The sequence below is a fragment of the Ailuropoda melanoleuca genome, chromosome 16 (assembly GCF_002007445.2).
Source record: "Ailuropoda melanoleuca isolate Jingjing chromosome 16, ASM200744v2, whole genome shotgun sequence".
Taxonomy (NCBI): Eukaryota; Metazoa; Chordata; class Mammalia; order Carnivora; family Ursidae; genus Ailuropoda; species Ailuropoda melanoleuca.
In genome coordinates, this window is record NC_048233.1 from 4,535,288 (window position 1) to 4,551,791 (window position 16,504).

At 48.9% G+C, this 16,504-nt stretch overlaps 1 protein-coding gene across 16 annotated transcripts in view; it reads right to left on the reverse strand.

Annotated features, from left to right (window-relative positions):
- Positions 1 to 16,504, reverse strand: part of CRACR2A (calcium release activated channel regulator 2A) — a 132,196-nt gene that overhangs the window by 53,723 nt on the left and 61,969 nt on the right. For all 16 annotated transcript variants that reach the window (XR_004621191.1, XR_004621192.1, XR_004621189.1 and 13 more), the window contains 2 exons: positions 15,922 to 16,105; positions 12,299 to 12,445 (listed from right to left, as the gene is read on the reverse strand). Coding sequence is in view for 12 of the 16 variants with exons in the window: in XM_034644973.1 (XP_034500864.1) it covers positions 12,299 to 12,445; positions 15,922 to 16,105 (331 nt within the window). In the remaining 4 variants the exon portion in view is untranslated. The remainder of the gene's footprint in view (positions 1 to 12,298; positions 12,446 to 15,921; positions 16,106 to 16,504) is intronic.

The following is a 16,504-nucleotide window of genomic DNA, read 5'->3' on the forward strand; positions in this document are numbered from 1 at the left end:
GGAGGGCACGTATTGCATGGTGCACTGGGTGTTATACGCAACTAATGAAGCATCAAACTTTACATCGGAATCTGGGGATGTACTGTATGGTGATTAACATAATATAATAAAATAAAATAAAAATAAAGATGGTGCTACTGAATCATACCTCTTCTACCTTGTGCTTCTGTCATTGGCTTTTTGGATACCAGAGCAAGATCTCAGATGTAATTGTTAGATTTAGTCCATCTTTCCAACCTGACATTATCTTAATGGATGCTAACTGGTCATCTGGTGTACTCAATGACCTTCCAAGCTTTGTTGGTATTTTAAATTTTCAATCATAATGTAAGGTAAATAATATACTACCTCAGTTTGTTGGTTTTGATGATTTAATTCATCTGAGAGTTGTTTAGAAGAGTGTTTTTCAACGATGTACTAGAAGTCCTTGCAACAGCAATCAGACAACAAAAAGGGATCAAAGGTATCCAAATTGGCAAAGAAGAAGTCAAACTGTCTCTCTTCGCAGATGACATGATACTTTATATGGAAAATCCAAAAGAATCCACCCCCAAACTACTAGAAGTTATAGATCAATTCAGTAATGTGGCGGGATACAAAATCAATGCTCAGGAATCAGTTGCATTTCTATACACGAATAACGAGACTGAAGAAAGAGAAATTAGGGAATCCATCCCATTTACAATAGCACCAAAAACCATACGTTACCTTGGAATTAACTTAACCAGAGACGTAAAGGACCTATATCCTAGAAACTATAGATCACTTTTGAAAGATATTGAGGAAGACATAAAAAGATGGAAAAATATTCCATGCTCATGGATTGGAAGAATTAACATAGTTAAAATGTCCATACTACCCAGAGCAATCTACACTTTCAATGCTATCCCGATCAAAATACCGAGGACATTTTTCAAAGAACTGGAACAAATAGTCCTTAAATTTGTATGGAACCAGAAAAGGCCCCGAATCTCCAAGGAACTGTTGAAAAGGAAAAACAAAGCTGGGGGCATCACAATGCCGGATTTCGAGCTGTACTACAAAGCTGTGATCACAAAGACAGCATGGTACTGGCACAAAAACAGACACATCGACCAATGGAACAGAATAGAGAACCCAGAAATGGACCCTCGGCTCTTTGGGCAACTAATCTTTGATAAAGCAGGAAAAAACATCCGGTGGAAAAAAGACAGTCTCTTCAATAAATGGTGCTGGGAAAATTGGACAGCTACATGCAAAAGAACGAAACTTGACCACTCTCTCACACCATACACAAAGATAAACTCCAAATGGTCATCCATTTGATGTGAGACAGGAATCCATCAAAATTCTAGAGGAGAACATAGGCAACAACTTCTATGACATCGGCCAGAGCAACCTTTTTCACGACACATCTCCAAAGGCAAGAGAAATAAAAGATAAAATGAACTTATGGGACTTTATCAGGATAAAGAGCTTCTGCACAGCCAAGGAAACAGTCAAAAAAACTAAGAGGCAGCCCACGAATGGGAGAAGATATTTGCAAATGGCACTACAGATAAAAGACTAGTATCCAGGATCTACAATGAACTTCTCAAACTCAATACACAAGAAACAAATAAGTCAAAAAATGGGCAGAAGATATGAACAGACACTTTTCCAATGAAGACATACAAATGGCTAACAGACACATGAAAAAATGTTCAAAATCATTAGCCATCAGGGAAATTCAAATCAAAACCACATTGAGATACCACCTTACGCCAGTTAGAATGGCAAAAATTGACAAGGCAGGAAACAACAAATGTTGGAGAGGACATGGAGAAAGGGGATCCCTTCTACATTGTTGGTGGGAATGCAAGTTGGTACAGCCACTTTGGAAAACAGTGTGGAGGTCCCTTAAAAAGTTAAAAATTGAGTTACCCTTTGATCCAGCCATTGCACTACTGGGTATTTACCCCAAAGATACAGATGTAGTAAAGAGAAGGGCCATATGCACCCCAATGTTCATTGCTGCATTGTCCGCAATAGCTAAATTGTGGAAGGAGCCGAGATGCTCTTCAACAGATGACTGGATTAAAAAGATGTGGTCCATATATACAATGGAATATTACTTAGCCATCAAAAAGAACGATTTCTCAACATTTACTGTAACATGGACAGGACTGGAGGAGATAATGCTAAGCGAAATAAGTCAAGCAGAGAAAGACAATTATCATATGGTTTCACTAATTTATGGAACATAAGAAGTAGGAAGATCGGTAGGGGAAGAAAGGGAAGAAGAAAGGGGTGGGGAGTAAAGAGAAGGGGAATGAACCATGAGAGACTATGGACTCTGGGAAACAAACTGAGGGCATCAGAGGGGAGGGGGGTGGGGGAATGGGATAAGCTGGTGATGGGTATTAAGGAGGGCACATATTGCATGGTGCACTGTGTTATACGCAAGTAATGAATCATGGAACTTTACGTCAAAAACTAGGGATGTACTGTATGGTGACTAACATAATATTATTAAAAATATTATTAAATTAAAAAGAGAAGAGTTTTTATTTTTATTTTTTAAGATTTTCTTTATTTATTAGAGAGAGAGAGAAAGAGAGCATGAGCAGGAGGGGCAGAGGGAGAGAGGGAGAAGCAGACTCCCCACTGAGCACAAAACCGGACACAGGCTCAATCCCGGGACCCTGAGATTATGACCTGAGCCAAAGTCAAGCACTTAACCAACTGAGCCACCCAGGTCCCCCTAAAAGAGTATTTTTAATATAAAAACTACTGATTTCTGGTTTATTATATTAGTAAAAATATATATACTGGTAAGGTATCTACTTCTTGGTATCTATGAACCTTTCCTATGTAATCAAAAACATTATCACTTTTTGCATAACTTCCAGGAGAAGAATGTGTATTCTACTTGCAGGGCATACAACTCTATATTTATCTCTTAAATTAAGGTTCCTGGTTGATAGTTTTAAATACTTTACATACTTACAGTACTTTTTGCATGACTAATGTATCAAATCCTAGATAAGTTTGTTAAAATCTTCCAATGTCTTGTTTTTATCAAATTTTCTTTGTTTTTCTAAAAGTTTTTGCCTTACCTATTTTGTGGCTATGTTATTTGATGCCTAAAAGTTTATTTCTATTCTATCTTCTTTATTGATGGAATTTTTTTATTACTACAAAATATTCTTCCTTCTCTCCCTTTGTTCATGCCATTGGTAAAAATATTGAAAAAGACTAAGACAGCGTCTGTAATAGAGCTCTCTGAGCTATTAGTACCATATGGGCATAAATATTCAACCTATCTTCTATTAGCCATTCTTAAAATACTCCCCCACAACCCAAGGCAGTGTTTATTTAATTATTCCCTTGTCTGCTATCTGCGCCTAGTCATTTTGAGCTATAGGGGGAGGAGGGACAAGAATAGGGAGAGAAAGAGACATAAGCTCTCAGTGAGACAGAGAAACAAATGTAGGAAGGAGGCAGCAGAGTAGTCATGAGCACCAATACTTATCCTCACTTTCTTGCTCTTTCAGGATAATGGCTGGATAGTGCCTCTAGCATATTCTAGTGTAGTCTAGGTTATAACCTGCTGACACTTATGGTTGGCTCAGAATTCCTTAGACCCAGAGTTCAAAGGCCTTGGTTCAAATCCTGATCCTGACATTTACAAGCTTTGCGGCCTTAGTCAAGTCCCATGTCCTCAGTAACCCTGAGGTTTTCTGTATCTGCAAAATTAGATAGCAATACCTACTTTAGGGGCGCCTGGGTGGCTCAGTCGTTAAGCATCTGCCTTTGGCTCAGGGTGTGATCCCAGCAGTCTGGGATCGAGCCCCACATCAGGCTCCTCTGCTGGGAGCCTGTGTCTTCCTCTCCCACTCCCCCTGCTTGTGTTCCCTCTCTCACTGGCTGTCTCTCTCTCTGTCAAATAAATAAATTAAATCTCTTAAAAAAAATACCTACTTTAGAGTGAAGTTGTGCAGTTTAAATAAGATAATGCATGTGGAGGTATGTAGCACAGTATGTAGCCGATAGAATGCATTTAATAAATTCTAAATAAATGAGTTCTCTGATTCTCCAAGGGCTTGTGGACCCCTTTTTAAGAGTTGCTGCTTTATAATTCCTTCAGATTTCAGCCAAGGGGCAAGTAGAAGAAGGGAAATCATGCATGTGTGAGAATGGGGAAACGTAAGGAACAGAAGACTTGGGGAAGGATAAAACCTGAGGTGGCTCAGAAGAGAAGACTACGTGTGGAAAGAGAGAGCCGTAACATCACCATCAAGTATTGGTTAAGCCCTTTGTAAAGTAACACTCTGGGTAAGATAATTTAGACCGATGGGATGGGCTCTGTACACCAGGATTTTAGCATCTAAGAACACCAAGTCCAATGCTAACGTGGCATGGAGGAAAGGAACAGATGGAAGGAGCCACAAACCATGCAGCAGAAAAGGGAGGTTTTCAACAGTGAAGGGAAGAAACAACAATTATATAATGAGGATGCCATAGGGCAGTGATGGATGTGAAAGAATGAGTCCTATTGAAAGCCAGGAAGAAAGGCCCAAGTCCAGCTTAGTGGATAGAATGGCATCAAGGGTGTCCAACTGTTGCAGACACCTGCTCTCTAAAGGAGAACTGTAAGCATGTGCGTGACACTGGAGATTTAGGAAGGGATGTGTGGGAAGGGAGTACGGGTAGAGATACAGTGATTCTCATGTAAACACAAGGCTTAGTTCTGAGAGGCCTTTACAGATTATTGGCAGCGAACTGGAAGGTGAGATGTAGTTAGCAGTAACTAACCCTGCCAGGTTCCCACAGGGACTGTAAAAATTAATTAACCTTCACAAAGTGATTTGCACACAGAGAGTTTAGGTAACACACTGGAGTAAAGCATTAATGCTCAGTACCACTGGGGTTCCAGCTAATGACAAACAAGCCAAAGCCTTCCTGCTAAAGGGTATTGCTTGGTCAAAATATTCTTCTCCTGTTTCCTTTTTTGCCTTCATTTGGGAACAGAATCCATTCAGATTTCAGAGGGTCTCAGAAGGTCATCTGGTCAACCTAGGTTCTAGGCAGGGGTGTGCCAAAATCATTTCAGGAAAAAAAAAAAGTTCCTTCCTTCCTCAAATGAAGGTGTAGTCTTGACCTTGGACAAATGGCATTTTTCTACATTTTATTTTATTTTAATTTTTTAAAGATTTTATTTATTTGACAGAGAGAGAAACAGCCAGCGAGAGAGGGAACACAAGCAGGGGGAGTGGGAGAGGAAGACACAGGCTCCCAGCAGAGGAGCCTGATGTGGGGCTCGATCCCAGACTGCTGGGATCACACCCTGAGCCAAAGGCAGATGCTTAATGACTAAGCCACCCAGGAGCCCCTCTACATTTTAGATAAATTACAGAAGCTTGAACTCAAGGCAGAGCTTAGAAATGCCTCTGGCCTTGGAGAGTAATCATCCTGATTTCATGTGTTTCCATGTGGGCGGGCAGTGGTCTGATCATGTCTCCTAGTTTGCACAATCTGGTGAAAGGCAGATGTGAAGAGAGGAAGAATCCAACCCCCCCCCCAATCAGAAACTGGGCTTAAAAAGCTCATGTATTCCCAACATCCTTGTTTTGCACGTGAAGAAAATGAAGGTCACAGCAAAGAGTGACCAGTCTGTGGGCACCCAGTTACCCACGGTCTGAGTACAGGGGAGAACCCAGGCCTTGCTTCCCAGTCTCATGTTCCATCCACCACACCACTGTGTCTTCCCAAGCAATGTAAGTGCTTACACTGGAAACTCCATACATTTGTGTTCAGGATTGTCAACAGTCCAAATCCCATCAGAAGTCTGTCAATTGTGGAGCTGAGCAGGAACTGAAGCAAGGAATGAGGCTGAAGGGCAGCCCCACCAGGGCTAGAGAGGACCAAGATCGCCAGAAGGGCCTGATCCCTTTTCCCGTCTCCTCCACCCTCACCCCATGTGCACTGAGCACAGAGTGAAGACCCTGGGCCTGAAAAGTCTCCACGAGTCTGCTATTTGCCAGAGAAGTAAATGGAAGCACGTTCAGGCTCAGCCTGCTTGGTGGCTGGGACAAGAATGGTACAAGAAGGATTCTGACTCACTGCTGCCCCCTGCCACTTTCTTCAGGCAGCTGCAGGCTCCGGACAGCAAAGAGAAGCTCTTCCTAGAAAAATCCTGTTTGGGGTTTTCTTGTTCCCCTGAAATCAGTCTCTCTCAGTCTCTCTAATTGCCTCCCTATCTCTGTCTCCGTCTGTCTCTGCCTCACACCCATGCACATACATGCACACGTACCCACCCCCACCCCATGACTGGGGTAGAGCTGAATGAAAGGAAAACATAAGAGTTTGTATAAAATTCTGCAAAGACTGTATAATCGCCAATTGGATTTTCAAGATGGATGGTTTCGCCCTAATTAGATTCTACCGCCTTGTATAAAACAACTTTGCAGCTTTATCCCATCCTATAAAGCAACCCATTTTTCATTAGTCAGGTTTACAAATCATGTCCATGGTGTACACAGAGCACCGATAGTCCTCGCCTTTCAATTTCCTTCGGATAACACTGGGTTTCTGCCTGATGGTAACATACCAATAAAAAACAGGAGGCTGACTGAGCCATAGCATCGTTACTTAAAGCCCTCACCAAAAACTTCTTATCCTCACCCTAAGAACAAGACTAAAATTCCAGACTGGAAGGGCACTGGCGTGTACCTCTCACAGATGGATTTATTCTGGAAGAACAGGCTAGAGCAGCATTTCTCAAAGTGCGGCTGTGGCCTGCCTGCGTCAAACCCACAGGGATGTGCGCTAAGATGCGCATTCTTGGGCTCCCTCCCCAAGACATGCTGATTTAAACTCTCTGGGGAAGAGACCTAGGAATCTACCTCTTAACCAAGATCCTCTGCTAATTCTGAAGCAAGCTAACATCGAGAACCACACAGCTAAGATCCTTCGCAGGTGGAATGCAAGGGCCACCTGCCATATATATGATGCCTCATTTGCGGCCCTATCTAGAGACAAGACCAAGTTAATGGTAACCCTCCTCCCCCAAAGATTCTCATGTCTTTGCAGCTTCATATTACAGAATCCCAATTCTCAGGCTTGTGGCAAGGCAGCCAGGATCATAGATAGGTTGCCTGTCAGACTGTAAGACACGTTCCCTCCTGGTCAGGACAGCATCCCAGAGCCCGGGGAGATCACTCTAGACAGAAAGTGCCTGAATAGTGGCTGGGCCGGAGCTGCAATTTAAGGGCCCCCAGGCTCCCAGGAAACTGCCTGAGGCCTGGCTCAGCTGGACAAGAAAGACTGTGCCGATGAGGAACTGATTCCAACGAGGCCCTGGGGAGTGCTGCTGAGTTTGTCAAAACCAAGTGTGGTCCCCCAGTGATGTGAAGCACGCAGCCTGGGGGGTCTTCCCAGGATACTGAGCTGCAGATGACTGAGCAGGCAGAGCACAGCCCACGCCTACCTTTGATCTAGAAAGCACTTTTCTTCCAAGAGCTCAAAGCACTCTCCAGACACCACCTATTCATCCCTACCCCCAGCCTCAGGTGTAGATCCTGGTAAAGAACAACCGGGCCCGTGTATCCAGCAGACGCCAGCTCTGGTCAAAAGCCAGCATCCCAGGGCGCCTGGGCGGCTCAGTCAGTTAAGCATCCGACTCTTGATCTCGGCGCAGGTCATGATCTCAGGGTTGTGAGATCGAGTCCCACGTCAGGCTCCACACTGGGCGGAGAGCCTGCTTGTGATTCTCTCTCTCTCCCCCCTCTGCCCCTCCCCCACCTACTCTCTCTCACTCACTCTCACAGAAGAAAAACAAATGTCAGAATCTCTCAGGATGGTTTATAAATGCAGCCCTCGAGTCCCCACCCCAGACCAAATGAATCTGCCTGCCTGGGATGGGACCTCAGCATCTGCTATGATTCCGGCAAAAAAGGTCTGAATCTGCTGCGGCCTCCAGACAGTATCACTCTACATCCCCTGGAGAGCTGAAGCTTGTTTTTTGTTTTGTTTTGTTTTTTCTTCCAGGAAAAGATCATTGGAAAGATGCTTTCCATGGCAATGTAATCTATAATTCTTTTTTTTTAAGGTTTTATTTATTTGAAAGAGGGAGCGAGCATGAACGGGGGGGGGCGGGGGGGCGGGGGGGAGAAGAAGGCTCCCCATTGAGCAGGGAGTCTGATGTGGGGCTCCATCCCTAGACTCCAGGATCATGACCAGAGCCAAAGGCAGACGCTTAACCGACTGAGCCACCCAGGGGTCCCCAGGAATCTGTAATTCTGATGGCCAGAGGGTCTTCCTAAGCCTAAACTGTCTCCGTCCCCTTAAATGTAAAGTTCTCTGAGCTTCTGTGCAGTGAACACAAGGAACACGGCTCCATTACAGTCTAGCCTCCTCTTCCTGGGTGAGATGTGGACGATCCTCCAGGTTCTGAAGGTCAGCAGGACAACTGGGCTTTAGCCCGAGGTTCCTGCATTTGACCTTGTCCCCACCATGTGCCATGGGGCTGTGGCCACTTCCCAGTGGACACATAACCGAGTCGAACATTGTACCCAGGATTCTGACCCAGCTTCCACCCGGAGACTGAGTGCTCCCAGACTGGCTTCTTTCCCCTATTCCCAATATGCAGGTAAAACCAAAACAAAATCAAACAATCCAGGGCAGTGAGGGAAGGAGGGCCCCCGAGGCTGGTCTCCGGACAGGACCTATTGGGAACTTTCCCCAGGCATTCAGGCCCGCTGCACGCTCCTCCCCCGCAGGACCTGGAGAGAACCTAAAGGAAGCTGGGGCGGACCTGGTTCACTCACACAGCAAATCTCTAACCCTGCGGGGCAGGACTCCCAGCCCCCAGCAATCCCATTTTCTCTGGGCTCCACAGGAGAAAGAAACGAGATGTGTGGTGTGGAAAAGGAGCCGGAAACCAAAGCCCCTCCTGCCAGTGGCAACGCTGTCTGGTGTTTCATCAGTGTGGGAACTCTCGGCTCGGCTTTGTGGGTACGAGCTCGACTTTGTCAGCATGATCCTAAACTCCTCAAAGATGGTGACTCTGAGTTCTATTTGCTCAACTCAGAGGAGGCCCAGGGTAGGGCTTGTCATAGGCGAGCAAGAGTAACTGTGCGCTGGGTCCCCGGGGGCCTAGCCCAGGCTGGGCACCCAGCAGCAATGACGAGAGCCATGTCTGGGACAGGTGCTCGTTCTCCAGGTGGAGGTGAAATGTCACACCCAGCACTGAAAAGCCAGGTGATGGAGGAGCCTGGGAGATGTTCAGACAGTTCTCAGGAACTGCCCCCCCCCCGCCGCACTCCAGCCTGAATTGGGCCATTCCTGAGAGCTTCCCTTCTCCTCCCCCGCACCCCTCCCCCCCGGCGCCAGTACACACACAGCCCCAAACTCCCCAACTCATCTCCTAGAAGATGTCTCCGAGTCACTTAACTTCACCCTGAGTTGTTTGTCAAGACTCCCATTTAAATATTCTAGATGCTCAGGGTTTCCAGTTTCTTCTTTGACTGCTGAGCTCTGAGGACCCTTATAGAGCATCTGGTCCAGTCATAACCCAGAAGTGGGATGTGACCAGCCTTTTTGTTTCTTTAATAAAAGACAAAAGAATAAAAGCGACTCTAATAGAGGATGTCAGAGTCTGTCACATGTAATAAGGGTGAGCTCCATTTCAGGAAATTTTCAGTTACACACACATCGAAATGTATGGGAGTTGCAAAGCCAAATGCATTTCTTCTAATGAGTCACAATCACAAAAAGGTTTGACAAACACCAAGCCCACTTTCTCACGTTGCCGGTAAGGAAACTGATGCACAGAGAGGTAAAGCTAGTCGCCCGTGGCCACACACCTGGTCAGTGGCAGTGCCTGGGCCAGAGCTCCTGTTCTAGTGCTCTGCTCATGATGGCCTGCAGGTCTCTGGTTTTGAACCCAGAGAACACCCCTGGAGTGGGACTGGCCAGGGAGCCCCAGGAATCGCCAGTCCCACCACAGCTGCCCAGCCAGGAGTGGGCGTCCATCAGCTGGGCCAGGGCAGGTGTACCCTGTGGGGAAACCGGCAGAGGATGGGTACGGAGGGCTGGAACCTACGGCAGAGCTGGTTCTGCACATGCAGCCAACAGTGGCCTTGACTTTCACCTCAAGAACCTTTTAGTAATCACTAAATTGGGGCAAAGCACTAAAAGAGGCCACTTTAGGATGACTACAAGGACTCACCGGCTCTGAAACAAGTCAAGAGCACAGCTCTCTCCCTGCGGGAGTACAGGCCAGCACAAGCACCCTGCAGTGAAGATTCCAGCCATGAGCTGGGTCACTGCCTGCCCGTTCAAAACGTGACCACTCTCACCCTCCTCGGATGAAAGACTACCCTCCTTTCTGTGACGTGCTACCTGACTGTGTCTCCTTGGCGTGATCCACGCTGGGGTCAGAGGAAAGTGGGGGTGCAGGAAGGGTCAGAAACGGATGCCGGCCCTCATTTTACAGGTGAGAAAACCAAGGCTCACAGAGGCCAGGCGACCTGAGTAAGGTCACAGAGCTAGCCGGTTGGAGAGCCACACGGCACTTAAACGCAGAGCGGATTCCCAGCTCCCCACTTCTCCAATCACACACAAAGCACCTGGACATCGTGTTACAATGCAGATTCAGTAGGGGTAGGGGAGGCTTGAGATTCTGCATTCCTAAGAAATTTCCAGGCCATGCCAAGGCTGCTGGCTCTACACCACGTTGTCTGGAAGGACAAAGGGATCTCTGAAGTTCACCGCTGCTTATATCAAGGCTCAAACTCTCCACTTTCACCAGCAAATCCTCTAAGACCGACAAACAAACTTATTTAAAATAATAAGGGTTATTGTTTTAATATGCATCAAATATTTATTTTGTTATCATCCCTATCTTCCGCATAAGGAAGCTGAGACTCAGAGAGGTTGGGTAGCTTAGCCTGAGTCACACAGCTATTAAGCGGCAGAGCCAAGATGCAAACTCAGATCTGTCCTGACTCACAGCTTAATCAGCTAAAAGCTGTGCGGAACTATACCCTCAACCCTTGCTTTCTCTGAGCCTCTCCCCGGAATGCTCATGGCACTCCTCCTGCCAAACCGTGTTTTCCCCAGCGCTACTTGGCCACAACTTTCTCATAACTCAGGCTCCTAAAGGTCCTTTTTTCCAGACCTGCGTACATGCAACAGACCCCCAACAAGTTCTTTTTAGAGTTGATCTGGGGGAGGCATGAGAATGAAAAGGAGCTCAGGGCAACGTGTGGGTAGCTGATCTACACGGTAAGACACGTGGTGATCTCCTTCTAAATCAGGGCTTGCACACTCTCACCAAGGCCATGTCAGCGGAGGCCCTAAAGTCTGGCAGCCTGGACTCTGAAGCCCTGCCCCCAGGAGGCGGTGCTAGGCACCAGGAGTTTTGCAAGGAAGGGCTCATGGTCTGTGTTCGAACCATTGAGGACTCCCGTGCAGGGAGTGACCTCTAGGTGGGGATGAGGGCACGTGGCAGAATTACTGGGAGGACTTCTTCGGGGCACTTCCAAGTGCTACCCAGACCCAGCCCTGCCTTTTGGCAACCCCTTCAGGATGGTGAACCATCCTTAGTTACACCACGCTTCACCATCTGCAAGCTCCCTGCTGTCACGTGCATGTGATGACGATGGACACGCACAGCACCCATTCCCGCAGGTGGACGAACATCTACCCGGCTGGCCCCGCATCTGTGGCACCAGGCTGACTCCAGCTGGCTTCAGGTCCAGAGCTCACCTTGCCGGGGCTGCCTCCTCCAAGCAGAGGAGGAGTGCCAGAAACCACTAATGACTGCAGAGGCCTTGGTGGCCAGGAAGCAGCAGGACAGATGTGAGGCTGTAACACTCCACATGGTGGTTGGGAGGGGACTCGGGGGCCCAGGGCTGGTCTGCAGTTCGGAGGTAGGCCCGGGGTGTCAGGGCCTCACTGTCTAGAGGCAAGCAGAGTGGTTTTCCAACCAGTCTCGGGTGCTGAGCTATCTCACTCTGAATGCTGGCTCTGCCACTTACAAGCTCTATGTCCCGGGGCGGGGCTTGTCATTCACCCTTCAGGACCTTGATGTCTTTATCTATAAAATGTGCATAACAGTGAATGGTCCAAATGAGCCAGTGTATATATTTAAATAGTGCCTAGCATATGGTGAGGGCCTGATTCATGTGAGCGAGGGCTTAAAAATATATATTCTATGACAGCCACTGGTCCCAGTCCCCACTCTGGCAGACCGTGGCTGGGAGGCAGCCCGGAATGAGCAAGCGTACTTCTCACACAGGCGTACAGCGAATGGCTGAGGCTGGGTACCTACTTTTTCAGGGCACATTCCAGTTCGTTCTTCTCCTCGTGAGCCTCTTGGAGCTGGGAGAGGGTCCTGGTCAGGAAATCCTCGAAGGTGGAGAGTAAGTGAGGTTTGTCCTTTTTCAGCTGCAGCCAGAGTTGCTTGATATCACTTTCACTACAAGAGAAAGGGGGGCATTACTGTCCGCAGGTGGAAACGCCATGGTTCCCAGATGTGAAGCTGACAGCCAGAACGTCATGTCACAATCATGATGGCAGTGCCTCGCATTTATTGAGTGCTGGCTGTATGCTAGATACTCCGCTCATATCAGCTTCTTTGACCCTCATGGTAACTTATGAGGCTGGTGGTCTACTAACCCCCAGAAGAGGGTGAAGTGAGCTGTCTCAGATCCCTCGGCTGGCAAATGACAGAGTCAAGAGTCAAACTCAGGGCTGCCTGGCTCCTGGGTCGACCTCCTTCACCCCGCAGTCCATTGCTTCCACTCTCCATTTTTTCCCCATGGGCCGGTGCTGCTGGGCAGGCACCGCCACGTGCTGGGAGCATCTAAGAATGTCAGGAAGAGGAAAGGAGGGCAGGAGCCTGGTGCATGTGAGGACAAATGCCGTGGAGCTAAAGGAAAAAGCCTGTCGCCCCGGGAAGGACGGTCCTCACAGCTGAGAGGTAAAGACATGCCATCTGATGGATGGCAGAAAGCAATTGTCACGGTGGGGAATGGAAGAGAATACGCAGCACCCCACTGGGGCCCGGTGGCACTGGGAATGACTGACAGGCGGAAGGAAGGGAAGGTGCAAATCTGCGAGATGCGTGTGCACACACGGAACGACAAATAGAAAGTTGGCAGGGGCACAGGCAGGTAGAGAGACAAAGACACAGAGAGACATGCCCAGAGCTCCCCTTCCCCAGCCCCACCCCTGGCTATCAGGCACACGGGCAGGTGTGAACCGCAGAGCGACAGAGACACGCGGGGCCACACTAATCGGGGACAGGAGGAAGAAGGCGGCGGCGCACACCATGGACCGTGCTCTCCCTCTCTGGAGAAACTCGGACATCTAAGGCCAGCCATTACAAGGAGCCCGAGAGCAATCTGATCTTCAACCCATTAAATTCTAAAACCACGATGATGTGAGGGTAGCTACAACCGGGAACCTGCAGGATAAAGAATAAAATCCTCTGTTCTTGTGTTACAAGTACTGTATTTGAGCAACTGCCTCAGAAGTGCTATTTGCCAGCACCAGGTTAGCAATGGGCCTGGGCCATAGAGAGCGCTCTCTGCACCAGCACAGGGAGGCCCACTGAGAAGGGAACTACCTCTGGTGGTTATCAGATCGTCCACCCACCACCCCTTCCTCCTTCCTTCCCTTGCTATTCTCCAACTCATCTGGACCACTCCTCCACCCATCACCCAACGAGTACTTCTTATCTGTTGGAACCCAGCGCTGAGATGACATGAGGTGATCCCAGAAACAAGGGAAGGGGAGGGAGGAGTGTCCCCATTCCCAGAGTGAGTTCCATCCCTCACGGAACACGCTATGGCAGTCCACTTTGCTGTACCGTAGACACAACGGAGACAGTACAAGGGGTTCAGAGATATAAAGGTCCCAGAGACATATAGAACGGCCTCCCGTGATCGGGGCAGACTGCTCTTCTCATGAAATACGTGCATTATAAATCAAGGTCCACCTTGCTAGCCTCGGTCTGTCTGTTCACATCTACCATGTTCCTGCTGGGACAGCCAATTGGCTAGGGCCTCCAGTGAGATCTGCAGACCCACTTGACCCTCTTCCAAAGCTCTCTGAACCACTTCGTCGTGGCCACATCACCTCCCCCTCAGATTTCTGGAGAAGGGACAAATCTGTCAATTCTTGATGAAAAATAAGCCAAGACCCATAAGCTGCCAAATCACTCAGCCAATCGGACCACTGGGAGAAGCTGGGAGTCCAGACATCTGGTCTAATGCTTCTGCTCCTCGTGGACGGGTGTAGGGGTGTAGGACTAGACGGGATTCTGGGAGGTCAGCTGACCCATCTGCCTGCTTCCAGAACAACACACAAGCCACCCTGAGGAGTGAATCTCTGAAGACCTCCTAAGTCTTTGCAGCCTCCTTTATGTCCTTCTCCGGGGCCCAGTGGTCATGCCATTCTCCTCGTGCTGCAACACCAGCTGCCACCTGCCGTTCAGCTTCCATGGGGATGGAGGGTTCTGGCCACCATCTTCTGCATATCAATTTCTGTGACTGCCCTTGAAACCTTCCCTGAGCCTTCTCTTCCCCAGGATGCCTCATGCTGGCTCAGTTCCTCACAGGCCTCTGACATAGGCCCTCCGAGGAACATCGGGCGAACTCTGTTTTGAGAGCCCTGCCAGGAAGAGGGCTGCCCCAGAAGGGACAGATGGGTGGACAGGTGCCTCTCTTTCATGACAGTGCCGTGGCTCGTCCACACTGCTCTCTCCTCCTGCTCCTCCAGGAGGAGGCTTCACAGGGTCACTAGCAGGGGTCCCTGGGGTCTGGCCTCTTGTCCTCAGAGAAGCTGAGTCGGGTCTCTGAGTACCGCACCTTCCACCCACCTGCCCCTGCTGTCACCACTGTCCTCGGGGCAGGCACACTGCCCATCCACGGCCTCTCACCGGCTCTCTCTCAGGCCTCTGCCTGTCCTTTCTCAGCTCTGTCGCAGGCTACCAAATCGTTTGCTCAAAACTCCACCGCAGTACAGGCTCCTGCTTTGGCCTGCATGTTGTGTGCAGGCCTCTCCCTTCCTGCCACTTATCATCCTCAACCGCACTTCCTTCTCCCCCCAACCTCGGGACGCGTCAGCTCCCGTCATTAGGCCATTCCTGCTCCTGCAACACACACCCGACCCAAGACCGAGAGGCCCAGAAATGGAAAGGCAAAAGGCAATGGGAAAAGGGAGAAGAACAGTATTCCATGTTTTTTTAGGCCACTGGTTTCCACCAGCTGCAACCTCACTTTTTATTTTATTTTATCCTATTTTTATTTCATTCCGTTGCATTTTAAATGTCAGATACATTTTGGAAAAAAAATGGGGGTATTATGTTTTATTTGAAGTTCCAGCCATCTGAAATTTTCAGCTAGTTGCTGATTATCCAAGTGGTGGGCTGGTAGAAACTGGTTCATTTCCCGCCTCAGCTTCCAGACAGGTTTGGTTTGGCTTGGGGACACAGTGTGCCAGTGCCTCCCGGTGAGGTGCCTCTGTGAGGACCACACCACTGTGGGGCGGGCTGCGATGCCCTGCTGTGCCTGAGGCCCAGGGCTGGCTCCAGGGGGAGGCAGAAATGCTGGTGAGCTGGCAGGGACGGGGAGCCTCAGCAAAACCCTCCAGGCCCGGCCCGGCCCTCTGCTGCACAGTGATCCTCAGGGAGCCAAGCGCTGTGCTGATACCGTATGGTAGGCGTGAGGAGCGTGGGAGGGTAGGGGTGTCACAGTGTTTCCCATGAGAAAATGCAAAAAGCAGAGACAAGTGTCTGCCAAGGGCAGGCTGTACGGAGCAAGTCTTCTAGCGGGCAGCCCAGAACCTGGGGCCTGGCTGAGCACTTAACAAACACTGATGTTGCACAGGGCAGACGAAGGGGTGACTCTGAGGCGGGGCTCCATCCCCCCAGTCACTCTCACCACTTACTCTTCAAAAACCTTTTGGGCTCCAAATTTGTCCATCAGCATTTGGAACTGGGTCTCCTCATCGTCATCCATGTCGCCCACCTGCTCTTCCCCTCTGGACTGATACACCTTCTCTTCCTGGAGCCGGGCCACCTGTTCATCTGCATCTTCCTGACCTGGCTTATTCTGGCTGAAGAAGAAGTGACCTGGGGGACACATGGCACAAAGATCTGCATTGGGCAATCAGGAAATACTCACCCAGGAAGACCCTACCAGTCTCAGCTGCCAGGAATCACGTGAGGCTCATCTGAGAGGAGAAAAGGGGAACCACCCCCCCAGCAAACATTTTTGAACACCATCTCCCGGATTTGGGGAGTTTGTCACTTCCTTGAGATTCTGCGAGATGCTAGAACCTGGGAAAGGCGGAAGGGATGGCACCTTTGTGGTTCTCAAACCTTTCAACTCTGGCTTCGAGAACATCTCTTCACTGATTTCCTGTCTATCCAAGAGCCTCCCTCCATCGACCTCCAGCAGCAGCCTGACTGTGCTCCGTGACACCATCTAGTCATTCCCACCGCCAGGATCAGGGTGCTTCGCATTTACAA